We start from the raw sequence: 27,182 nt of genomic DNA, 5'->3' as shown, positions 1-27,182 counted from the left end.
AATAGGGTCGAATGTGCGACGCGATAGACAATTTTGTCACGTAATTTATCAAATGTATCTTCTTTATTGTGCTCGATCGAGCGCGGACTTTATTCACGGGAGAGCGTGACGTTATTAAAACTCGAGCGTTTTCCCTTCGTTCGATGGTAAAACGTCGATTACTTTTTCGAACTCGAGCAACCCGGCATCTTATTGAAACTTTGAAAAAGTTGTTCGAACCTCCATCGCCCGCGGCAGGTATTCATGCAGGCTGTTAAGATGCATAGCCATTTATTTTAATGGCCAGTCATCAGAAGACTTTTTTCATCCTGCTATAAACGGAAATGAATGATAACAGTTATTGAACTACTTCAAAGTAGTAGTGCGCCAAGTTTATGCGGATATTATACAATGTAGATATTCTAAACTGTTAATCAAGCATTTTTTCCATTGACAATCGGCTCGCGTTGCTCGCCAGTAAATGGCCACTCGCTAATCCCAAGCAAGATATTTATTAACGCAAATTTCCAATAAGACTGTCGAAGCACGGTGCAATTTTCTGTCGTTCGAAGTGAAACATTGTTTTCTTCTTATGATACAACGAACAAAATTAGAAAACCAAGTGTCAGTCAAGTGCTCTGACACTAACACTGGGTGCTAAGTTAATTGCATCTGTCTGATTAAAATCACTTAGGAATTAAAATCACTGGGAATATTTATTCCATCAATTGAATATTCCACGCGTTATCCTTTCGATCTCTTTGATTATTAGAATTGGAAATGTAGTATTTCCATGATATTTCTTTCACTCGTAAATACATAATGTATTAATCGCTTGATCAATGTAATGCAATCAAAGCATCGATAAGATTTACGAATACGATGTTCCTCATCAAGGTGTACGTATTTAAACTGGGAGAAATTGCCGACTGAAGGCTTTAATTAAACATAAATAGGAGATATTATAAATTGTAATGGTTTTCAAATATTTGAGGGACGACGGTCCGCTTTTTGCTCGTCGAGAGAGCAAATGTCTCTAACGAGATATCGGATAACTTGTTCAATCCCGCTGGTACTCGTACTTCTTTCAAACGTTTCTGGCAGCGTAGGTAAAAGCATTTTCCTGATATTAGAAGCTTTTCGGAAGTTGATTAAATTGGTATACCTGGCTGGAAGTATGTTTTCAGAGCGGATATCAGAGTGCATACACCTCTTACCATCGCCCTCCGCCCACGCTTTCTTCTCCATCTTCTGCCGCATTTACCTATGCTTGTTCCTGGCCCTTTGTTAAGCTGTTTGCCCTTTCGTAGCTGATATTGGATTCTTTGCTCGTGTCCCTTCGTCCCCCTTCTATCCTCGACGATTTTAATCCCTGGTAAAACACTTTGAATTTACATTACTATCACTCTCTTAAATATATCGTCACAACGACCCACGATCCGCAGTTAATACGTTTACACGGTTTCGAGCCGAGAAATTCCTCCTTCTGCTATAACTGAATTTATGCAAAATTTAACGACGAAAGTTTCAGTTTTTACGGGAACAGTATTACTCGATTCATAAAAGTTACACTGCTGAAGAATATTGCGCTCGCCCTGGAGGCAATGCACTTCCTGTTTAATTACGTTTAGCAATATTTATTCATAGAAAAAGTTGTGGCGTTATGTTAATATACTTTTTAGACGGACGTTTACCAGTGCGGCACAATACGTATATCAGAGGTCGATATCGAAGGCCCTCGTTCCTAATCGAGGCTACCTAATCTCCTCGAAGGCACTTGGTCCCACCAGACCACTTTTCTCCTCTGTCTCGCCCTTTCTTCGGCCCGTGTACCGCGTCGAAATAGGCGGCAACGCGTGGAACGCAATTAAAAGTTTCTCAGCGCAGACAACGACGAGATCGATCCCTTTTCGAGGGATTCCTACCCTCCTCGGACGATCCCACGGGCACGATGCCGGATCGATTCACAAGTGCATCAACCATTCCGGTTATACCTTCCCCCTCCGGCCGTTTAAAAAGGTATTACGCGGCCAATGCATTTTTAATTGCGACGATTATTCGGAATGGCTTTTAGCGGCTGGGATACGCGCATTATCCCGTGGACCAGGCTTTCTGATTCGAGTTTGCTTTATGGAAAGCTGGTCTCCGTGTACGCGATAGAGCCACGTTTTTTCTTTTTTTTTTTCATCCTCTCGCCATTCTATTTCCCGCGTGTTATTAACTTACGTCTGGTCGAGGAGCACGTGGAACCAGATCGATTCGTAATGAGCCTGGCTGACAGCGATTGGAAATTGAAATATTCAACGCCGTTTTCGCGCATACGCTACAGACGCATTGTCCGCGTTTCGAACCTGTTATTTTCTACGCTCGTTACCGTTTCATGCGACACGATTGTTTCCTAGCGGAATACTAGATTCGACGCCGCCGCTGCGTGTCAATTATTGCTCGAGCGCGATGTCATTAGCGTCTTGAAATTTTAAATTACATTCTCACAAACGTAATTTCGAAATTCGCAGCAGTGTTTTCCAGCGCGATCGATGCAGTTTTTAGATTCAAATCGACAGCTTCGTGCATGCTAAATGCGCCAAGTAATATAAGCGACGAACGGAGGAGGCAAGCCGTGTAGTTAGAATGTTAATTGGGACTGGCATTAAAATATATCCCCTCTTAACAAGACAGTTTCATTCTTATCTCGCTCGTATCTCACTTCATCTCTCGAGTTCCAATCTCGTGGCTCGAGCATTCCGCGTAATCGGCATTTTTTCTCATCAGCAACGGGAGGACACGATTTCTGAAGATTCCACGACGCAGCTGCAGTTTTCACGCAGGTATGCAGGGGAAATTTCTACGTGGTCGATCGTTAAAATCGAAGGCGTTTCACTTATTATATCCTAGTGCAATTTACGCCTTCGACAGATCGTCCTAATTACTTAAACGCGATCGATAGGAATCGATCTGTTCGGATCGAGGACAAAGGCGTAGCCAAATGACCGTGTGGGTGTGTGCATGCGTTTCGCGTGGTGGGCAGAAGCGGATAAAAAGTGGTACTTTTTGCAGGGTCCAAGGGACGACGGTGGGACCCGGGAGTTCGCGTACCTGTTACTACCTGGGGACTCATTCTCCTGTTCGTGCAAGTTTATACTTGTACGAACATTCTCTCGCGACCCTTCCCCGTTTGCGCGCAGGAACGGAGCCGCGTGCATGGAAATTCGCGTTCTACCTCGCGACACACTCCAAGGGCTTCGTTAAACCTGTCTGCGACGGATGCTCGTTCCCGTCGGGTTTAATTCGCCAAATTATTACCCTCGCCGCATTTTTTTCACTTTATCCTCCACGCTGAATGTTTAACTGCAAACTTTTGAGTCACTGTAGAAGTAACAGGAATTTTTCTATGTCTCTTTGAATTGAAGATTGTTTGAGAGATGATCAGACGAGAATAATTATCGCCACGCGTAGTCTTCTCGAGAGTGGATCGCGAAAAGAGCAAAAGAGAGGACTCTGGCTTCGTGTCCCTGGTCGTACCTGTTCCTAAGCCCACGCCCAGGGGGTCCCATGGGTCCCCTCGAATCCGGCAATAATTCCCTCGGCCAGGCGGACCGTGAGCGCATTCTGGTTGCGTTACGTGTCTGCATTCCACGTGGCCTTTGGCCCCACCCCGCCGCGGGGCCTCAGGGATCGTTAAGGTAGCACCTTAACGGCCCCTTTTACGAAAAGGCGCCCGGGGTGGCGTTCTCGCGGCCTGCCGTCCCTCATTATTATTCACCCTGCGTCCACCTAGCCGCCTCTATTCCAGTGCTGGAGCTACGTCTCGATGTGTTCGCCCTCGACCATCGTATATACCTGTCCGTCGAGCCGTGGTTCTTGTCGCAACACGGACCTTCGCTCTTGTTAATTCGCGCGAAAATTCAATCAGCCCACGGTCGCTGGTCCTGCCACGCTGATCACCGCCAATCTTTTTCGTCCCGCCATCGCTGTTCGTTCCCACGGTGGTGCCTTTTCTTTTTGGAAACTCCCAGAAATCGCGACCTCGGCGTCTCAACAATATCTCGTTGCCCTGCAGAGCTTCAATCACAGCTCGAAATTATCTTCAACTGCAACAACAACGATCACTCGTCGATCGATCTCGCACCGCTTGCCGCGTGTGCGAGGCATTGTTATGTACGAACAGCGTCGTCGATAGACCTCATTTCCTGTACTCCGTCGATCGCGCCCCGTGACTCCTGCAGCCGCTTTTCTCAACCGTTCCGGTAATTGGACGAGCGAAAAAGGTGGCATTGTCTCTGTTCATCCACAGCCGCTAAGCAAAAGGAATCATAATCCCTCATTATTATTCCTAGTGTTCCTCCTTTCCCACCTTCCCACCACTCCCCCTTTCGCTTCCTCCTTCTCCTCTTATCTCCATACAATGCAAAGGTCCTTCGCGTTACCTTGCTCCCTCGACCTCTCCCCTTCAAGCTCTCTCTCAGACTTTCGCCGCCTCGTCTTCGTCGTCTTCGTCTCGTCGTCTGGGACCAGCGCGTCGTCATTGGATCCATCGATCCCGGATTATAATGACCCGTGGATCACGGCAATCCGAGAAATCCTCGAGGCGCTTAGGCGGCTCGATTCTCCTCCTCAGCGACGCAGCCACTCCTGCGATAGTTTGTCTTTCGCGAAGTAATACGGTCGACGTTAATGTCTCGTGAAATTGTCCAGCGTTGTTTCAAGGGGCCTCGAAACGGCCAAGTTCGCTCGGTTGTGACGCGTCCACTTAATTGGGTTCTTTACAATGTCGATTAATTTACCGTGGTTGTGTCGCATTGGTGTTCAAATTGAATCATAGCCACGTGGCTAAACGTCTAACTTTGGCCAGGGGGTGGTTATGAATTATGCAATCTCGCAGAGACATATTCAGAGGAGTAATCGTCGATAACCGCTCGATTTCGAGGGTAAAAGCGTAGTCGTGTTCGAGAAACGTTTGAAAAACTTCCATAGAATCTTGAATATTATTGAAACGCACGAGGGCTGATATCGATGAGACCTCGCGCAGGCATTGAAGGGAATATTTAGAACGAACAGATCGAGAGAGCGAACGATTGGAGTAACTGGATCGTTCGTATAACAGCCGCTCGCGGATTACCCTTGCTACTCGTAACTTTTCATTCGAATAATCGGAGCTCGCATTCAAACGACTCGGTGAATTTACGTATTCTGTTTTTTAATGATGCGCGAGAGAGCCAGCTCTGATTTCTTCCCCCGGAGCTGGTATAATTGGGATAATGCTCGACAGCAGTTGAGATAATAAGAGGTCAGGGATTTATTGTAATTTTGCTTAATTAAGCTGGTTCGTACCGCGAATGCGTATCTTTCTTTATTAGCGGATGAAAGACGCGGACATCGCACTGGCTTTTAACCCCTTCGATCGGTATGTTTCTTGGTAGTTGAAAGAATACGACGTATAAGCTGCATCTGCATAAGAACGGTAAGCTCGAAACGATCTTGGATTATCCGATCTAGGCTGCTTTCAATGTCAAGATAATTCCACGGCGGGTAAAAAGAAAGGCGGACTCCCCGACGCGCAATTAGCGAGTTAGATTTCAACGGATCGTTAAAACCGGATGAATTATTTATAAAGTTCCTGCTGGTTTCCAGGCATTTCGAGCGCGAGGCTCCCTTCAGTGCATCTGGGCGCGTTCGAAAGGAATGCTCGTCGATCGGTACCAGCTCCAAGTGGCGTCGTTCTCACGCGTTATTGCTTGTCTACCATTCGGAAGCGCGTCTATTAACATTCCTCGTTATTATTCCGCGATCTTCCACGCGATTCTTTTTATCGTTCCGTCACGCAGTCCGTCACGGAATCGCCCTCTCTCCTCGATCCTGGCACCGCGTTTCGACGTTTCACTTCGCGAGCAGGACGCGAGCGGAGGAATTCGCAGTCGAATTCAATTTGGTGCACCGACGTCGTGTCGTCGTCATACGTGCACGGAAAAGAATATCGAGACCCTGCTGCCTCTGCCAGGACGCAACCGTCGCTCTCTCCTCCTTAACCCAGCACACGCTGCTCCCTGAAATTTTTTGGCATCGCTCGTCGCGGCCGTTTCCTACCCTCTTCCGCTATTTAGTTCGCTACGCTTTTACCCTATAAATCTCGATACATATTTCGCTCCATCCGCTCTCTGGGTCAGGTCAGCGATTCTCGAATATCGCGCGCAGGTCACGTCTCCCGAGGAGGACGACGATGGCTGTTGTAGGTGGCCTTTCGGTGATTTCACTTCTCGGTTGAACTGTTCGTCGCCCACGATGATTCACCAGGGGACTCTTCGAAAGTCCAGATCGAGGATTTGGTATTTTCGACCTGCAATAACGCGGATAAAATCCAGGTAAATTTGTGGTAATTGCAGGCAGCTCCTGCGTCGCGAATCAATTGTGTTACGGGCCATAGCACAGAGTCGTATGTATCGTCGACACGTTGATAATGTGCATGCGAACTGGTTGAGAACGTTCGCAAACATTTGTATTTCCCAGCGGAGGTCCCTGGTCGCGCAGGAATATTCATAGCTCGCGCGAGCGGACGTTCGTCAAGTTCAGTTGCATCAAAGAGATACGTGGTTCTCTGGTCAGGACGATTAAGCTACGCTGGTAGCCACGATTTCTGAATCGTCTGTGTAATGGAAAAATGTGGCGTCCACGTGGCTGAGACGAGAACGATTATGAAACTAGGAATCTTTCTTGGACTCTTACAAAATCTTGGCGCTCCCTCTTCGCCCTCTTCTTTCCGCTTACTTCAATAATAGGTGGTGTTAATATATCGCTGAAGTAGACTCGTAGGCCATCGTCGTGCGAACAATGAGTGTCTGTGCTCGAATAAACGAGAGCGAATGATTTATCGAACGTTTCTTGGAAATTATGACTCGAATGGATCTTGGAAGGGATGCAAGGGGTGAAACTCGAGAAAATTGCAGGCTAATAAATATAAACGCTTCTATTTTAGCAGGCGAGACTCATCGTTCTCGCAGCCACTCGTATTTTCATTAGGTTCATTGATTCATTATGAACATATCGAATTAAAATAACTGAAATAGGCGATAGATTTTTTGGAGGCGAAAAAAGACACCGCGTGATCGAATCTCCATGCGCGCGAGTGTGTTTGGAAGGTTCGATCCAGCAACAGAATTATAAATCGTCCGATATCCAAGAGGAGTTCTGTTTCCAAGCGGTCTGAGCTGGCTGTTCGTGATTGATGAGTAATTTTAACTCGTGTCCTCCTTTCGCCGGAATTTAATAGAGGCGAAATATAACGCATTCGAGCAGCTGCAAAATATAGATTGCCGGACGAGCGATCAGTGTGTTCGAGATAGAGCGTTAATCAGTGACAGTTCAATTATCGGGTGGCTCGTTTGTGATAGCGCGGGGATCTTCTTATTATGCATTCTCAGGTGTCGATGTTTTGTTGAACGCGATACAATAATAAGTTGGCATGATTCTATATTTATCACGAGAAACGATTCTCTATCGTCGTTTAAACGCTTAATTAGAATTTATGAGTGCTCGCTGCAACGAACTTTTGCAATTCTGCTTCAATTCTATCCGGTTCGAAGGTTCAACGACACGCTATTTGTCGAATAAAATGGACAGTGAAATGAAAAGTTGTTTGAATGGATTTACGAATATTTTTTTATACGCGAGAGGAATTCAATTCGCTGAAAGTCATCGAATCGAATGTTGTTAAAAGAGACATGAATTTTTTTGCAAATTTACCAGCCTTCTTCCAACTTGTTTGCATTGGCAAATACGCGTGCACGCGGGAATAAATATCAGCAACGAGCCGTTTCGAGGATGGACAATAGCTCACGCGCGTTATCGAGTCGCAGCTACGATCCATCAGTTTGTCCATCGTAAATCGTGCGAACACTTGCGATCGATTATCAGGAATGCACGCGGAAGTCGGGCATGAATTTTCTAGTCAGATCAGCTTGACGGTGCTTGGAGGTTCGTAATTCTCAGATGACAACGCGCGTGACTGTAAATATTCGAATTACAGCCGCGATTGCTCGTTTCGCACGCGAGAAAATTAAAATGGCACGCAGCAAAAAAGCAAAAAAAAGGAAGAAGAGAAAATAGCGGTCGACCAACTCGATGTACAGCGTAGAATCGAGGCGAATCGGGCGGAGAAATCAGCGACCTGGTACAATTCTCACTTGGACGTCCATTAATTAATTGAAACTCGATAGTCAAGAGATTATTGCTTAATTTGCATACGAGAGTTTACACGGCGTACAGTCAATCGGTTAATTAAACGTGAAACGTAATACGTCTGGTCCCCTATGCCGATAATCGTGGCCTGTGTACTGCAATTTAGTTGGCTGGCAGATCCGCGGATAAACAGCCGATTCCTTTAGGAGTTGTTGATTCATCTGCTGGTGCACTTGGACAGACACGCTCTCTCCGCGCTGCAATAACTTAATTATCAACCTATTTCGAAATGGCCGCCTAATGCCCTTACGATATTCCATTTCGATAATCGATGCGATCACGGATCCGGTCGAAAGTACCCTGGGTCCAGTTATCGCGTTGATAGGTTTGCCATGCGCCGTTGCAATCGCATTTCTCCTAACAGTCGTCCCCATTTAATGTGTTCGTCCAGCGAAACTGATGTTGCTTTTTAGTAGAACTCGAAATGTTTTAGCAGAATTTGCGTGGTCGTGTCTCGCGCGAAAGGTAACTCGGTTGAGAAACTTGAAATGATTAAGGAAGAAGTTGGCGTTCTCTCGAGAAGTTGACGCCGTTTTTCGTTCACAGCGAGTTACATTTTTTCCCCGTGGCAGAAGTTCGTTATAAATTACGAAAACCAGACCTACTTTCCGGCGGCTTTATACATTTTTAAGAAACGACGTTTCCGCGAAAGTCTGGACTTGCGCTTTCAGCGGTAAATACGTGCAACCGCTGCTCCAATTATTCTTTTACGTTCTCAGAAAAAACGTGGGCCAAGATTCGACTGTTGAAACGCGTTTTCACATTTTTAGCTTCCGCCAGTGGGCTCTTTCAATTATATTTTTGCTGGATGCCTCGCTAAATAGTATTCCAAAAGTTATCGTCCAGGCAGAAATGGGTATAAATGTTGTTTCACTGTTAGCACAATTATAAATGAATCTAATTATCGAGACGATGAAAAACCAGCGTTACTCCACTTTTAATCACCCCTGGCAACCTATATTTACCCAATAATCAGCCAAATATCCAGACAGCCTCGCCTAGAAGTAAAAGATGGAACTTTCGCTGGAAGGAAAATCAGTTCTCTCGATTATATCGAAATGGAATTAAAATTCCGTTAGCGAGATCGAATATTAAACGGGACGGTTATTTACCGCGCGACCCAAATCTGGAATCTCGTTTGAAATTTAAACGAAAACCGATACCACGAATAAAGTGGTCCTCGAGCGTGGATCGACCACGATGGTGGGTGGTTCGCGTTCGTATCGACGGTTGTTTCGACGTGGTGTCTGCTGAAAATCCGGGTGGACTTATTGGCGAAGGTCGCTCGAGGCTGGGAAAGCTCGATGGTCCCTTGGAGCGGCCAGGGGGTGCGATAAATATTTTTTTCGGCTCGAGATATACACCGAACTTAGCCACGACTTTGCTGGCTCCGCTCCAGCCTCCTACGCGGTCGATATAATCATCCGGCATCCACGACCCACGAAGAACGACGCGTGGAGACCGGCGAAAGGGGAGAAAAAAAGAATGGAACGGAGCAAGGGGGAGAAAAAAAAGGAGAGAGGCGAGAGACGAGACGGAAGAGACGGACGAAGCGGAGGAAGAAGAAGTATTGGCACGATGCCGGCCCCGAGGAATCAATGACCCATTCCTCCATCGGTATTTTCGGTGCCTACTTGGAATAATTGCACGCTGCGACCGCGGGTAAGCGACAAATTCCCAGCCTCTGCGACAGTGGTTCTTTGCCGCGACTTGGACGGGGTTGGATTAATCGTGTCGACCAGAGAAGCGTAGAAATTTGTGTGAGACGCGGTCGCAGCCAGGAAGGAAGTGTGTCGAGTAGAGGATCCGCGAATCTTCAAATGGAAAGGGGAGTGGCTTACGATTTAATAAAATGTAAATAGAGTGGGACGAGACTGTCGTAAGGAAGGAAGGCAGCGACGGGGGTAGTTTCTGACATGAAAAGAAGCTTATGCCCCCGAACGTGGGGGTATAAAACAGTGTATCCCGGCGTTGTAGTAAAATTTCATGCGGATTAAAGGGGACGAGCACGAGTTGTTGCGTCTGCTTACCGTGTACGCCTCGCGTCGGTGGCATTTTGATAAGCTTCGTTAAAAATTGATTAGATTTATTATTTATACACGTTGATGCACTTTGCCGCACTTTCACGCTCTCACGTTGCACAGTCAAGTGCACTCGTTCAATTTTAGGATTCTCTCGAAAACAGAGCCTTCTTCGTTCTTGTCTGAGATCATCGTCGCTCTTGGGACACTCTGCAGGATTAATTGATGATTGTCGTTCGATTAATCATCTCTTAGATTTTGTGTGAAGATGAAGAAAAGAGATGGAACCGCGTGCAACTTAGCCAGCGTTTACCAAGCAACCAAGGCAGAAAACCTGGGCTCGCGTAAATATTATTGCAAACAAACGTCGCGCAAAGTTTTAACCACCTTCGTGTGAACATCTTCGCCCGTGGAAGTTGGGTAAACTCGAAAATTCGAGCAAACACCCCGACACAGTTTATGAACGTTTACGTGTCCCCGATTTAGGTCGGAATTCAAAGTACTCGGGAGATCGACCATGTTAGAAGCCAGAACCACTCGAGTCGAGGAACTTTCCGACAGGGAAAGTAGAGAAGTAGCCACGTAGTTTCCTCTGAGGATATCGAGGCGCATCGCGTTACTTTCGAGTGCAAAAATTAGTCGAAAACGTGGAGTAACAATTTCTCGTTCGAGCTCTCATTTTTGAGGATACTGAGACTGAAGATCTGTTGAACGTGCGCTTGGCTAACTGCTCCACGGTTCGTGCAAATGTCGAGGGATTCGAATGCTTACGGATGAGTTTCGAGGCTGTATTGACACGTTTCGAAAATTAATTCCTTGGGCATTTAATCCATTTGAGTGGTTGGAACTCTCTGTTGAATTAATAGAACAGTAGCGTGCCATACATCAAAGATAATGAAATGGGTTGAGGTGAAATTCAGTTAATTTCCTCGAAAATGAGCGGAATTTCCATAAATTTTTTCGCATAGAACAATCTTCTTCATGGTTACGCATGCTGTGCATCAGAAGACACGGAGCTGCATACCTTCGGTACTTCGAGCTAACGACTGAACCTATTTGAGGTCTGTTTCGAGTGAAGATCGTTGGTTCTATTTGCATCGCGCGGCTAATACGTACCCGTGCAACGTGTTCTAGAATTAATTCATCGAGTTATGCTCTCTGCAGATTACAATACACACACCTCGCGCGTGTTATGGTATTTCATTAATTTGCCAAATTGAAGATTCTGGAATTAGGGGAGCATAATCGAGGGATCTTTGTTATTGGTGTACGCTGTATTAGAATGCGCGATTACGATCGACGATCTTATCCGAGGAGATCGTCAATCGCGATACAGAGAAAATGGTAAAAGGTTGATTTATCAGGCTGAAAAATGCATCGAAATAAATGATCTACAGGCCTTTCAAAGCATGCGTCGCTGGTGCACTTAATTTTCACGCGCGATTTAACAATAACTAGAAACAAAGTGTTCAATGGTATGTCACGAAGCAGCCCAATGAATATTCCACTAAGAGTCGAGCAGGAGATAAAGTAGAAATGACTATTTTTCATCGACGTATCCCAGTCGCAATTTACCGATACGAAGGCAGCTATGCTTAATCGGTTGTTATCGCGACCGACTGCGGAAGAATTTATACGGTGAAACAATTTTACGAACGTCTCAGTGAACCGTATCACCGAGCAGATACGTGTCGCATACTCTGGATTCGAAGCGCATACCTTGATAGCCGATTCCAGCGGGGCCATATTGTATCGACCGATGGCCAGACGGCTGGTCGATCTTCGTGGAAGCATTTGGACGTAACGTTGCTTTTGCTGAACGGAGCCACGGGTAACTTTGTCTGAGAAATCGTTATCTCGATGCAGAACCGCGGGCTCCTCGGCTCTCCTCTCTCTGTTTGCTTACGCGATGCAATTTATCGCGATACGTCCCTTCGCAATGGCACAATTGCTCGTCAGATCGGCTTGCAGATGCGATAAAACGCGATGTACGATCGCGCTGGCATGTAACGATGACGCACGATAACGTTTAATAACAGCAAAGTGGCGAACGGATAACACGCTGCGCGGGTACCTACATCGCGAGACGCATTTGCATATCAGATGCGTTTAATCAATATTTTAAGGCGCGATGCGCTCGTTTCTCGCGAGTTTTATTCGCGACAGACAATTAGCGCGGTACGTGGCATCCACAAATATTTAATTGCACGTTTAACGCGCCGCTCGCGATTTATCTCCAGCAAACAGAGGAGCTGTTATCAGTAAAAATATTGCAAAATTTCAGAGAAAATTTACGATTTAGCCCAATGTTTCTCAGAAGGGAATCTCGTTTTCGTCATCGAGGAATATTTCATCCGGTGTTCGCATAATTCACGAATCGATCCCCACATCGGGTATGTCAGGCTCTCTCGAAGATCGCAGCTGGGGTCACAGTCGATAATTCCACGGGTGTAAGGAACCGCCAGGACCCTCGAACTCCTGGTGTTACGAGCGTGTGTTCGCGGCAGAAATTCCCGAAAGACACGTATTAAGTCTCGATGAGTCGAGGACCGGGCTTGACGTTGGTCGTTGGCATGCGAACCTCGAAGGTGAGGAGGAAGAAAAAGGCAGAACGGAGGAGGGAATCGACGTGTGTGTGCGTGGGTTCGCGTGTGCAGGTACAGAGAGAGACACAATGGCTTGTATCTATATGAACGAGAGAGAGAGAGGTAGTCTTCCTTAAAAAGGGAGCTCGAAGCGAACCTGTTATACCCGAACGATCCTTCCACGCATCTAACTGTTCCCTCTCTCCCTCCATCTTCTTCCTCTCTTCTTTCTGAGCATACCTACCCGTGGTTCTCCACGTTGTCTTTATCGAACCTCCCACCTTCTCGCGCGCCTCTTTACCTTGTCTCATGAAAGTCCTCCTCTTCCTTTTCTTCGAGCGTCTCTTTCTTCTTCTTCTTCTTCTTCCTCTTCCTCGTCCTGGAGGTCCGACCCAGCGTTCTCCGTCCTCGTTCGTTGGGTTGGCTGGCCAGGTAGACCACCGCGCGGGACCAAGATGGAGCGCGTGGAATAGCTGAATGAGAGAGGGTTGGCGAACGGTGGGAGATTGCTGTTGCCATGTGACTGCGGACGCATCGACGACGATTTTTCCAGCCAATCGACGACCTTACGATTTTTCTTCGTCCACGCTGGTTCTTTCGCCCTGTCCTTGCGCCGTTCCTGTTTCTTTGCGCCTCTCCCACCTCTGGTCCCTTAACGTCTTGTTAAGCGGTAGTCGCGGGTTCGATTGCGACTACCACGCACGCTGGCTTTCAAAAGCATCGATCCACTGTTGGGAGTAAAAAACGTTTGCCTTCGAGTTGCAGGCTTCGAGAAAAGTCGTGGCGAACGAAAAATCCTATCTTCGTTCTATCAGATTATTAATCGAACGATCGTTCATCCTCTGCGTTCAATTATGTAACTAATACCACGGGTACAGGAATTTTGACGTTCACAGCGGCGATAATAGTCTCTAATTAACATCGTAATTAACGAATGCATAATTGATTAAATCGGGGAACAAGTGTCAATATTTAATTGGGTCGCGATGAAAGGTGGAGGATCTGGATGCTCCCAATAAAATCGTCGATAAACCGCGGTTTCGCGTATATATCTGCGATATCGGTCCACGGTTGGTTAATTACCTTCGGAAATTAATAACAATGCAACAATGGACAATCAATGGACACGGTGTAGGTAAAGCCACTGGTTCAGGATCGATCAATGAAACAACGATAAAACGGCACTCATTGTCTCGTGAATTAGTGCTCGTTGCTGGCCAATGCTTCTATGCTAATCAAGTTCCGTAGAGTTATCCGTTTTAACGAAATAAGTCTCGAACGAGACTGTTGTAGAAACAGAGGGGTTGAATTATCGTTTAATCAAACGGTTCCATTAACTTTGATCCAACAATAACGCTGTTAACTCGACCAAGTGGAGGACAAAATGCTCGAGTATAAAAGGTAGTAATTAAATCGTCATTTTCACTGTTCGTCCAGTTTTGTAATTTTGTAAATTCAGAAGCAAGTGTTTCGAGCGCGAGAGGTTAATCCTCAGCCACGGATTACGCGTTGGTCTTCGACGTAAAAATAGCGTTTCTCGGTCATTCTCGTCATCTCTGGCTTTAATTGCCAGCGAATTGTCAGCTCGCGACGAGTTAATTAGAAGCAGGGCAAAGTATAACGGAGCAATGCTTACTCGATCAACCGTGTCTGAGTTTGGCTCGAATCTGCCAGCGATTCGACGTGGATTCTCGTGCGTATCCGTTTTCAGAGACGTGTAACGAGTTCGTCGAGTCAAATTCATCGTTCTTTTTTTGTATTTTTTTTTTTTGCTCGTCTGGTTAATCCAGATGATCTAGTCGCGTCGAAAAAAATCGCCTGCCAGGTCGGTGACTCGTTTGCCTGGCGTGCGACGGCTTTTATAGAGACGTTCTCTGCGCAGGGAAAGGTCAGACCTGTTGGTCGCCCTCTGGAAAAGAGGGTTAACACTCGTCGAGCAAAAAGAATCGATTTCCAGCCGCTTCGCCGTACTCGACTCGAGATATCCTCGAGAGTGGATTTTCAATCGATTCGAGCCACTCTCATTGTTGGCGTGGAGTGGGTTAACGTGGAGGGAGAGGAAAGTTCGAAAACGTTGCAGTGGGTGTCACGTTGAAAAAATTTAATTAATTCGAGTAAACACGCGTGTCCGCTTTTTTAAACGGGCGTACTCTCTCGTGTCACGTAACGTTATTGCCTTTTTTGCTCGGACACTGTATTTGTTCAAGGATAAACGCTTCATTTATTTATCAGTTATTTTCCAGAAGTCAATTTTCTATTACCTCGAGCCGAACGAGAGTGGAAATCGTTTAACGAATCGCTCGCTTGTAAATTAATTCTTTAATTAATTAAATAAATTGCCAGTTGCCTCGCCATGGGCTCTGGCGTTTGTGTGTAATTTCGTATTAAAATTCGTCGGTCGTAAAAATATAATTTGCAGTGGATATTATCAGGAAATAAAGCGTACAGTGTAAGCGTTTTAATTTAAAAGGTTCGAACAGCGTTGATTAGTTTAAAGAGGCTTCTTAAACAGGGTTTTAAATCATTTTAGAAGCATTTAACTTAATCAGGAACGTTGTTCCATGCTCTTAGTGGTAAGGGAGATAATTGGGTGTCTTGTTTCGTTGAACCATTTTACCTAATTAGCGTTGGTGTGACTTAGTGGCATGGTATTACATTTCTGTTAAAATATCGTTAATCGCAGGACGATGCGAAGCCACAATCACTGTCTCGCTCCTTCCTCCATTATTTTCTGGTATTAAACGATAGACAAACCGTTATTTACGATTATTCAATTAGAAATAAATAGAATTCCTTGAACGTAATTAATTGTTCCCAAGCTATTTAGCACTTGTTCCACGACTATTATTCGTATCGCCAGGGAATTTACGAGTTCTCGACCGCGATAGCGTTTGATTTCGTTGAAAGGAATAACTGGTCGTCGTAGTTTCGATAAAAAAAAAAGAAACTCGTTTAAGAGGCCAACAAAATTATCGTACTATTTAAAGTTGCGCAATTACCGTTCTCTGTCCATTGTAGCCATTTAAATACCGCATATTTACGTCGCTGGTGGCTCGAACGAGGAACGGAAGCTCGTACGAACGACAGACAGCAATCAGCCTATTCTTTTTTCACCAATTAACCGAACATCTCGCTAATGATAATGAACGCACGCGTGACTACACAACGCGACACGCTTAAAAGCATCCGTCGCGAGTAGATCGCGTTATTATCTGACTATGTAACAACTGTGTAACAAAACAGACACCAACTGTATATTACATCCGAGTTACATCGATTCTGGAATCAACGTCCTTCCAGCCCCACCACTCGTTTCATTTACATTTAACACTCTAATTGTCTAATTACTTTACGCGAACGACTCTCTAGTTAATTGACGCGATCGAGGCGGAAGATACATCGAACGCTGCTCCAAGGGAGATTTCTTGCCACGGCCAGTCGCGGAAGCGATCCATCGGAGCCTCCTCGTTATTAAACATCCGCTATTTGTCTACGCGCGCGTACTATTTTGCGTGCGTACGCGTATACGTGCTTTTAATTCGACGAGTCACGATCGGAAATTTGAAATTGTGCTCTGCTTTGGAGTCTTTGAGGGTCGAAGGGTTAAGAAGAAATTACTGGAGGAATTAGAAGTCCCTCGAGCACACTTGAAAATGAAATCTGAATCGATCGTTGCCACCCTGGGACGCGCGAATCTCCTCGTGGACGTCCGCGTACCTATCCATGGGATATCATCGGGGAAAGTATTCTACGAATCGATTGGGAGAGTTCAACGTACCAACCGACAGCGGACAAGGGTCTCGCTGGTGAAATATAGCGAAGGAACGATGCAACGTCCAACCGACTGCCGATCGATTCGCGGATTCTGCTCGTTCGAATTCGATCCTCGTCTCAGCGGCCTCTCCAGTTGAAACGGCGTGTACAGGGTGAGTCACCTGGAGCGGTCTGCACGCGTCTGACAATATTGATCGAGCCTGCTCGTCGATAACGCTATCGATTTAATTCGACGCTTAAAGCAGTCACAATCGATGATTTTTTTCTATACTTGTGTGTATTTTAATATTCCAATGAGTTAATCAAATGATCGTGAACGGAATGGTCTCTTCTGTGATATAAATTCGTAGTTGGTCGTTAAGAGTAGCAGAGGCATTCTCGGTTCTAATCTTCCACGACCCATCCCATATGTGCATGCGGTAAAGTTCGCAACTCTGGCTGCTCGCTTGTAATTTTTTCATTGCCTTCGCCAGCTCGCCTCTGGACGCGATATACGAGTGTTTCGCTCCAGTTTCACAGACTTATTCCAAACTACAACTCGCTGGACTTACAATTAGCCGGGGAACTTACAGCTGGATCATTCGCGGATGCAACCACGCTGCAGTATAGTTGCCACAACTTTTTATCGGTAAAAATAGAGAGGAATGCTTCAATTTCCATGGACGAGAAACGCATCTGCCATATTTCAGTGCTCGACTGGTCATTGTCGCGCTGATTAATTCTCCGAAAAACCACCCTAAAGAAGAACAATTCACGCGGTGAAAAAAGGGTCCTTCTAGTATCAGATTCGAAATGAAGACGTCGTTGTTCGTCGTCCCAGCAATGGTTCGCAATCACTGATCGATAGCAGCGTAGAGATGCCTCGACTGGATACTCGTCGGTTGTAATAAGCCGAATTCCTCCAAAAGGGGACGGAGGTATCGTTGGAACGCGAAAGGTTAACGATTTCACGGAGAGCCGTGGATCGAAAGGCAAATCTGGAAAGAATGCGGCTCGTTTGACGAGGGAGAGAGAGAGAGAGAGAGAGAGAGAGAGAGAGAGAGAGGGAGAGGAGGAGAGAAATGAAGCTCGAGAGGCGGCTGGAGAACGCGCGCGCGCCGCGGTCGCTTCGACCTCGAGGCCCAGTCGCGAAGTGAAGCGGGAGCGGGTTAAGCCAGACCGGAGCGGAGGCATTGTCGGCTCCGCAAAATACCTACAATCGATAGCGTTCGTTCGAGTTCGATCCTCGACTACGGTCGGCGAGTCAAAGCGGCTCGCAGCGGCGAAGGATGCGTGGAATGCAATGGGCGCGCCGCGGGGTGGTGTTCTCTCCTCCACCCTCTACCACGCGTCTCTCCCCTCGCCTCTCTCGTCCAACCGCGTCCCTTCTCTCTGCTCACCTTTCCCGATACTTCTTCTTTTATCGTTTCTTCTGCTCGTTCTTCTTCTTCGTTCCTCTCTCCGCGTTGTACAGGGCGCGACGAGAATAACCGATTTTTGATCCCTTCGTAATTAACAGAAGAGATCATTGGAAGTTACATTCAAAAAGCTGTTCTTCTTACGTTTTACTGGTATTTTAAAGTTTCCACACGACTTTATTATCCTTTCACGCGCATCGCAATTTCGATTCGCCACGTGGAAATTACCAGCTCGTTCTTCTTCTTCGTTCCTCTCTCCGCGCTGTACAGGGCGCGACGAGAATAACCGATTTTTGATCCCTTCGTAATTAACAGAAGAGATCATTGGAAGTTACATTCAAAAAGCTGTTCTTCTTACGTTTTACTGATATTTTAAAGTTTTCACACGAGTTTATTATCCTTTCACCTGACGCAATTTCGATTCGCCACGTGGAAATTACCAGCTCGTCCTTGGTCCACAGGGTCCAACCATCCTACTTTTCACAGACACGCGATGCCGTGTCTCGTCGCGCACCCTCAATTTCGAATGTACAACCCCCATGGAAAATACAAACACTTTCGCTTTCATCGTCGTTGCGTCTCCGTCGTCCGCCACCCGCTTTTGTCGCCCAACCCCCGTGGCTGGTGGTTATCGCGAGGCTGCACGTAGCCAGCATTTGTATCGTTACGCGTACAGCGCGCATAACTACGTTGTTTATAAAGGGTTGTCTCCGGAGCGTAATAAATACTCCCTCTCGCGGGTTGCCAGCGTCCCGTGAAAGGGGTACGAGGCGAGACCGCGTGCTCTCGAGTAGGGATGGGCGCGAGTTCAATACGTACTTGTGAATACAAGTTAATTTCAAAGACAAACTTTTCTATAGCCCGTTTCGCGTCTACTTTTAACACCTCGTACCCATTGTTCTGTGTGGTTTCAATTCGCAGACGGTCTCTGAAATTATTCTTCGAAATGGTACCTCTATCTTTGAGCCATTTTATTTTTTTTTTTATTTAAACTGAAGGGACGAAGGAATTTTTGGGTTAGCCTCGACGTTGCTTAATCCCATTCGTAGTCTCGTGCGAAATTTTCGCCAAGAACGGGACCAGGCTCCTTCTTTCCAGCCGCTCGACGCCTGAGGGGGTTGAATCGAGTTAGTTGCTCGACTGCTTTGACGATCATTCGCACGGTTAAGTCCCGTGGTCGCCGCTAATTCCCCCGGAAGATTTTGCATGATCTCGTTCGCGTCCACGCCCCCCTGATTCTTCTAAATTGGCCAAATCTGATTCGCCACGCTTTGGTTAAACTAATTCCCGAGTTAGAGGCTAATTAAGCGGCGCACAGTGGACGACGTCGAGATTTATGCTGGTCGCTGCATGAAAATCAAGGGCATAATGATCATTTCGTTACGGTTACTTAACCGTCCGCGGTTTCTCAAAGAGGAAGCTTTAATTCGTTCTCTGGCGACTGCCAATTGAACGAGCGATTATTACTTTCCTGGCATCCGCGTCCACTTTTCATGCGACGTGTCCCGTACAATTGCTCTGCAACTTCTCTGTACAAGCACGCTGCGAACGACTACTCGAATGGAAGAAACGAACGCGAAGGGTAAATTAGAAAACCCGTTTGACATCGGTCCATTGACCGCGAACTTCCTGAAACGGCGCATGTGACTTTCGAACCGCGATCGATTAAAACGGTGGGGAAAAAACGGTGCTCCTTTGAAATAACATCCAGCAAAGTGAAACTCGGTATAAAGTCCGTCCATAGGAGGAGCAGAGCGGCGTGAAATAGCTGGGAGCATTCGTTGCTCTCGGTTTAATCGAATCGCTAATAACGAGTATCGACTCCTCGCGAATCCAATTCCGTAGCTCGATACCACCCCCTTGGACGGGTGTCTCCAGCGTCGACTATGTTAAATTGGCTGAACTTTTGAACTCGCGAGTAATCTCGTTCTTCCTGCCAGCTGGTGGAAGTCGAGGGACCACAGCTTCATTTTAACTCACAAAAACGAGGGACTATTCCTCGATTCGTCTTTGGTACACGCACGTGCGTATCGCAGCAAGGTGGCGGAATTGGCCACGAAGACGACAATAGCATCGCGATTATTGGATAATACAGAGAGCAGAGGGGTTGTAGAACGCGTATACGCGTTGCACATGGGAAATCTTAACTGGATCAGTACTGAGCGCACAGAGAGACGGACCTCTGCAAATGGGGATAATCTGTAGTTCCTGCTTAGGCGATGCTTTTGTGCGGCCGTTTCCCATTGAAATATCCCCCTCTGCTCGCGGGGGTCGGCCTCGTTTGTAGCTGGTTAAACGAAACGGGCATTTAAACAACGCTCGCGTTTGATAAACGAGTCGTTTCTGGGTGAAACGGGGGAATTAATTCGCAGCGTCGTCCGCGTCGTTCCTTATCGAATCGCGGCGCTTGTTCGCGACGCGTTTAATATTAGCTCGGAGAACCGGGTGCCAGCGGTCATCGCTCGAACCGGGTTAACGACCCGCGGAATGGAACACCGCGAAGGACCACCGTTTTCCCACGACGATCGATATTTATCCTAGCGACGATCCCAGGCCACGTTCCGGTAATGCTCGTCGAATGGGGAAGGAACGATCGCGCGCGTCGCCCGCATTGTTGCGTTCGAACGCGTGATGGATCGACGCCCGTGCGCCCATGCAAATCGCCGCGTTTTAACGAACGCATATACGCGAGCGCGTAGCCACGCGCGGACCGTCGCGAATCGAATGAATATAAATTGGACCGAAAGAGAAAGGAGCCTCGACGGTTACGTGTAACGCGTGAAATTACTTTTATTTATTTCACTTTTCTTTTGTGAATATTAATAACGCGCGGCTGGCCACGGGGAATTTCGAGCGAGATTCGTTCCAGATTAACTCGTTCACGGCTCATCCGTTTCCGCGCGAGGGCTAATCACGCGTCGAGGAACGCCGCCTCCGCCGTTATCCTTCGTCAGCGCGCAAGGAAGAATCCCAGACGCGGTTCGAAATATCCTCCAAATGTTCTGGAAATATGAAACATTCATGGTACACTGTGGAACGCACAATGCACACGCCTCATCGTCCCATTCGAATTTTAATTAACCCTCTCTTTATCCGTAATTTCCATAGACCGCGTCGCGACTGCCTCGCGCAGCTCGATTCGAAAAGGGTCCTCTCGCGGGCGGCGCCGTTACGATTCTAATTATCAAAGGCGGAGCTCGCGTTCACGGAGGAAGGGTTGACGTTCGTGTAAATGCATATGCATGTGTGAGGGCCCTGGTGGACGTCAGGCCATCCAATAGATATGGTATTTTATATTCCTCGCCATGGCTCGAGCCGTCTGGACAGGACACAGGAGGCGTCTCGTGTGTGGATAGCCAGAGAGGACCCTCGCCACGGTATTGTCTCGTAGGTAGGCCAGGATGCGTTATTCATCGGTATTTGAGGACAGGCCTTGCACTCTCCGCCTATTCTTTCCCCTCGATTTTTTTCCATTTCCATCGCCTGTCATAACGGTATGAATCTTTCAAATTCCGACTTCCACTTGTTGACGGAAGGAATTCAAATACGATATTCCATCGGGCGAAAGATACGTTTGGCTTTCACCGCGTGTCCTGCGCTGTAACAGCCACGTACGCGTGTATTTCTTGGAACAATTTCCCGTGAAGCATTGTCGTGACCAACAGAACACATCGAACCAGCCCTTCGAGTTACCTTCCTGCGGTTAAATTATTACAGGAGGTAAAGAAGCAAAGAGTCAAGTGAACAGATTCCACAAATTTCCAGAAAAAAAAGGAGGAACAAGTTCTATTCCTGCAATCCTCTTATATACTTTCGATCAATTCCCAGAGCCTCCTTCGAGCAAACCCAAAGATTACCAGAAGCGTCGCGGAGAGAAAGGAAGAGGGAAATTTTGGCGAAGTTCACCAGCAGCGGGTGAATTCCACGATCGATTTAACGGGGGACAACGAGGGCGCCGCGAAACGACGTCGTTCGTACGAAGAAAGTTTTCAACGGCGGGCTCATCTTTCATCCGCATTAGGATTCCCGCGAGCTACCAGGTGCGTTCAACGTTCGTTCGCTGGTGTGAACGTTGAACGGGGGCTCGCGTTACACCCCCTCGTACAACCCTGTACATTCCCCGCAATTATTTTCCGGGGCGAAAGTTCCCGGCACGGGGATGAATCTCCCGATATCGCACCCCTAACCGGTGAGATTCTTGTTGTACCAAGTAATGATCCCCGTATATTTCAAACCGTGGAGTAGAGGAAACTTTGGGTATATTTCACGTCGCAGGATTGAAAAATCGCCCTGCAGCCTCGATCCTGAAACGTTCCAGCCACTGCCACGTTCGATTCCCTCGAAAATCCGTGATTTTATGCCAACCACGAATAAATGTCCATCGAGTCAAGCGTTTAATAGTTGCAAGAATCATCGATTATGTCTTCCATCAACCCTTCCATGAACTAAATTTTTAAGCCAACCACGAATAAATATCATCCATCGAGTCAAGCGTTTAATAGTTGCAAGACTCGTCGATTACGTCTTCTATCAACCCTTTCAAGAACTGAATTTTGTTTTATTCGCAAAATAATGATTCGATCAGCGTCCAACTGTGACTCACCTGCGCGAGGGTGTCCCTGCATCGCGTGGATGCCATCGAAGCGAGAAAGAAAGGGTCAGAAAGGTAACCGCGGGGGTGGCGGCAGGAAGGAAGTGCAGGGGTGGCTCCGAATGAATCACTGTTGCAACACGTAAGAAATATCGCGTTACCTGCGAGCAGTGAGATTTCACGTCCGTGTCGCCATTAATGACGTTGCTCGTTCGTTCGAACGTCGTCTCGTTCACCCTTTCCAGTGGTCTCGTTACCGATATCGCGTTATCACGAGGATCGATGCCACGTCGTTGGTTTGATTTCGCGGTGACGTCGACCAGTTCATCGATCATTGAAAGAAGCCACCCTCTAACGATGGGGTGCGCAGAGTGTTTCAATCCGAAACGTGCAGTAACAGTAAAGAATGTAATAAAAGTAAAGGCGATTATCTTACTTCTCTATTCGAGTTCGAGCACCTGTATGGAGCAAACATTCAAATTATACGAGTTTCGCGTCTTATTACAACCCCTTGCGTAATCACAGCGAGATTTCTATCGAAACGAGTACGTAACGCGTGAGTAACAATTAGCTGGCAATAAATTAACAGGGAACTTTGAACAAGGTGCCAATAAATACTCTTATATAATGGTAACAAGTTCTCGCAGGCGCGTGGCACTCGAATGGTCGCTCCTTGGAGCTGGAACACCCTGTAGAGACGCGCACGAAGGGGATATCGTGTCGACGGGTTTTCTCAGTGTAGTTCGGTTGTATTTTTCTTCTCACGTCGGCGATCACGTAACGAGAAAGTTCTGATTTCGTGGCAGCGGCGATTATCGCGAACGAGGCTGCCACGTCGAGAACTATGGGGAATAATTATTTCCACGCTGGGCTCTCTGCGTGTACGTTTAACCCTGCGCAGGAACGTGTGGAAGTGGCATTTACTTGCCCGTTAAATGTCGCGAGATATCTTCCTCGTCTATCCATTTATAGCGCAACGAACATTAAAAATAATGGACTTTGAAGGATTGGTTCTGTGGTGGAGTAAATTAATAGACTTTGAAGGATCGTTGCAATATTGGAAAAATAATTGTTAGGATATTGTAAAAAAAGAATTTCTCTGTTCAATAATATAAAATGGAATCCTTTGCATTGGAGGATTCTGAAACTGAGTCATTTAAAATTTGTAGTGGTCGAGGAAGTAAGCACAACACGCATTAGGTTGATTATATTTTGCTCGCACTGAGATGCCCGCTAATTCTAAGAAATACATTTCCAAGATTCGAGGCGATGTCCTTTTCGAAAACAACAGCAGTCAGTCCCGCGTTGCCCTCGGGATCGGTCGCACCTCGTCGTCGCGCTTCTACGCGTTATTGTAAGTGAAATTTAGTGCAAATCATATCGAATTCGTACGCTTTTTAATTGTATCGCGTGTGCGATTAGTGACGCGTGTAGAACAGTGCATTCTGCAGCAGTGTTTCAAACTTTCTGGATCTAAACACTTCAGGATCTATCCTAATTCAACTTAGTTACGATGGCTGTACCTCACTGTACTACTCTACTTGCTGATTCAACTCTCGATGCAATGGTAAGAGTGCGTACATACTTTATTTCGAAGTGCAAAGGGTTATTACAAAATTTCCATCGAAATAAGAACCGTCAAGGGTACCAATATCGTTCCTACACTTTCCACGATCCATGGTACAGACTATTGTTCATATTCCACGATAAATCAGTGTGAAACGAGTAAAGATAAAGAGTAGAAGGATCGTGGAAGCGATCAGAGACGTATCTGGTGTGTTACTCAGCGAGTCTTCTCCCACGCGAGCCTGTGTCGCGAGACGTCGTTCTCCATCGTGATGCAAAATCGTTTCAAGTCCCCGACCACGCGGGCCATTATCATACATTATTAGAGGCGGCTGACGGTGTGCGCGCGCGCTTATCACGGCATAATCCGGCAATCTTCTAATCATCTTCATTTGAATCGCGGCGCAGAAACGGAACACGTTGTTATTATCGTTTACGCAGCGGGTCAAGGGTGACGACGTCTACCCAGCCGCCTCCTTTCTTCGTTCCTCGCGAAGGTGAACCGCCGCGTCGGAGGCGCGCGTGGGCGTCGCACGAAAAGTTAGCTCGTAACGAAGTAGCACGCGCGTCAACTTTAACCCCTTCCGGCCGGATCCTGGCCTATACGTGCGTGAACTCGCGTTTGAGTTTCGAACCTTCGAAACTCGCGTTAGCTGACGCGAGATACGCGTCTGCCGCGCACCTGATTCGCTCGTCGATGCATAATAATTGAGAAAAATGGCACTCTCTGGCGACGAATTTCATCTGTCGATCCTGAATAATTTCTTTAAGCTTCGAATCGATTGGTGATTGCATTTAATTAGGTGCACTCGTACGTGGGAACGAAACGTGCGTGCGAGCGTCCATCGAGTGGAAATCGATGGCACTCGAGAAGGAAACGAGCGTCGGATAGACACGACAGGTTCTAATTTTCGCGACGAACCGCTGGTTCTTCGACCAGAGAGAGGAAAAGAAACGGGTCGCCGTTTATCGTTCTCCAGTCATTACTCGTCGTTTCGCCGGTGTAATTGGCGTTGCAAAAGCACACGCGGCATATTCTTTGCTCCAGTTTGAGTTAACTGAAACTAATGCGCTGTAAAGTGAAAAAGATTCAACGTAGCCGGATCCTTCGCTCATCTGGCGATTACTGTATCTAGGCGAGTTAACTAGAACATCGATGCTCTTTTTCTTCTCTCATCCAGATCACTCGTGTCTCTACGTAATACCACATAATTAATAAAATAAATTGGTCGAGTGATCTGAATTCAACAAACTCGAACTGGCCTTTAGAAATATCTGGTGTCTTTTCGATAATTCGTTCGTAAATCGCAAATCGAGCGAAACGTCGATCGTTAACGAAGATCAGGGGCTGATTCGCGGTGGGCAGCGTTGACAAATGGATAGGAAAGTGAGAGAAGGACGCGAAGGTAACAAGAAGATAAAAAGTAGAACGGTGAATATGACGAGGGCGACGTTTGCACGCCCACGCGTGCCGTCTTAATTACAGCAGAGGCCCGCCGGCTGGTTTTACGATTATGCCGGTTCGAGGAGCTCGGCCCGCCGGCTTACTTCCTTTTATAGTCGACGTTAAAACGTAATTAGGACGAAGAACCGTGGAGAAGCGTGCAGGCAGATACGAACGATAACCTTAATGACGATCGTACATGTAAACGTCCGCGAGATAAAACGCGTCGCGTCTGTCGCATGAGAAATTCTCTCTCTCTCGATATTGCCAGCGATGGTCATCGAACGATCGCGTTAACGACGTGTAGATTTATCGAGCAAGCTTCGAGCGTCAATTTTTCTGGCTAAAACGTGGACATTGTGCGTTTCAGGTGAGAAAAGTCTGTGGTCGAGCAGAGCTGCAGCCATCGATTGGCGAGGCCGTGACGGACGCAGCTGCGAAGACGACGTCGAACGGACCCGAGGTGCACGCAGCTGCGACGTCTGGCACGCATCGAACACTGCCAACGCAGTTGCACGTGCAGCTGGGCAACTTCTTGGCCAGCGTCGTCAGGTCCCGGACCTTCTACGGCACCCTGGCGGACACGATCTGCGAGGAGTACCCTGACAAACGATGCTGGAACGGCGAACGCGTTGGAGAGTAAGTAAATCCACCAATTTCTTAATTACCACACGTTTATACTTGTTACTTGTTCATTTGCGAATTGCAGGTACCGTGGCTGTACTTGCTTCGACGTTTTGCGTAATGATTAATTGCATCCAGATGTTCTATTCTTCGTCGTATACGTGATAGAGCTTCATGGTCGAATTGAAATATCGAATAGCTTTCGAAAACGATCGACAAGAAGGAACGTAGGCTGTTAGGTTTAGTAAACCTTGCGTTAGGGATGAATACGTGAGATAAACGCTATCGAAAGCTAGCTTACGTTGCAGTCGCGATATCTTCTTTAGAAACGACGACAGAGGCGAGCATTGTGAATGCTATGCGACAGTTGCGAACACTTCTGAATTTTTTTACGTTCCTTTGGACACTGTTCGATTCAATTTGGTGGTAGACTTTGGCGAGCAATTAAAAGTTAAGACTGTTTCGCTCGATTCGAGTAGTAACTGGCGGTGAACAGGTGCGTGCGATCGTTCGCGAGTGAATGGCGCTCGGCACCGGAAAGGATCGGCGAGAAAGACGACTGGTACGCGCGGAGCATGTTCGTCAATGATCGAGTCATCGTCGAGGAACGATTTCCGAGCACGTACGCGGTTCCTCGCCTCCTCGTCCCTCTCGATTCGATCGTACGGTTTCACGCCCGCGATAGAATCGGCTTCGTGGACGCGTCCAACGAAAATGAGCTGTGTCAGAAAGCGCGAGGAGGAGGAACGCCCGTGACATTCGCGTCCCGTGATCGGACTTTGGATTTCGAGCGTCCACGCCTCGATTGTTCGATCCTAGTTCTTCCTTTTTCTCTCTTCTTTGTTTTTTTTAAAAGACAGCGTAAAGCACGGGGTGATTTGTAGTATCGAGCACGGATTTCAACCCAGCTCTCTTACGGGAATGCTAATCTTTAAATCGAGTTTGTTGTTTCAGCCTTTCTCTCGTCTG

At 47.0% G+C, this 27,182-nt stretch overlaps 1 protein-coding gene across 1 annotated transcript in view; it reads left to right on the top strand.

The window, feature by feature from the left end:
* The window catches only part of Dally (division abnormally delayed protein), a 72,372-nt gene that overhangs the window by 26,932 nt on the left and 18,258 nt on the right, over nt 1–27,182 (top strand). The window contains exon 5 of the mRNA XM_076906735.1: nt 25,960–26,228. Coding sequence (XP_076762850.1) covers nt 25,960–26,228 — 269 coding nt within the window. The remainder of the gene's footprint in view (nt 1–25,959; nt 26,229–27,182) is intronic.

Source organism: Xylocopa sonorina, chromosome 14, assembly GCF_050948175.1.
Source record: "Xylocopa sonorina isolate GNS202 chromosome 14, iyXylSono1_principal, whole genome shotgun sequence".
Classification (NCBI taxonomy): domain Eukaryota; kingdom Metazoa; phylum Arthropoda; class Insecta; order Hymenoptera; family Apidae; genus Xylocopa; species Xylocopa sonorina.
Note: the sequence above shows the minus strand (reverse complement) of the source record. Positions and strands in the feature narration are given on the sequence as shown.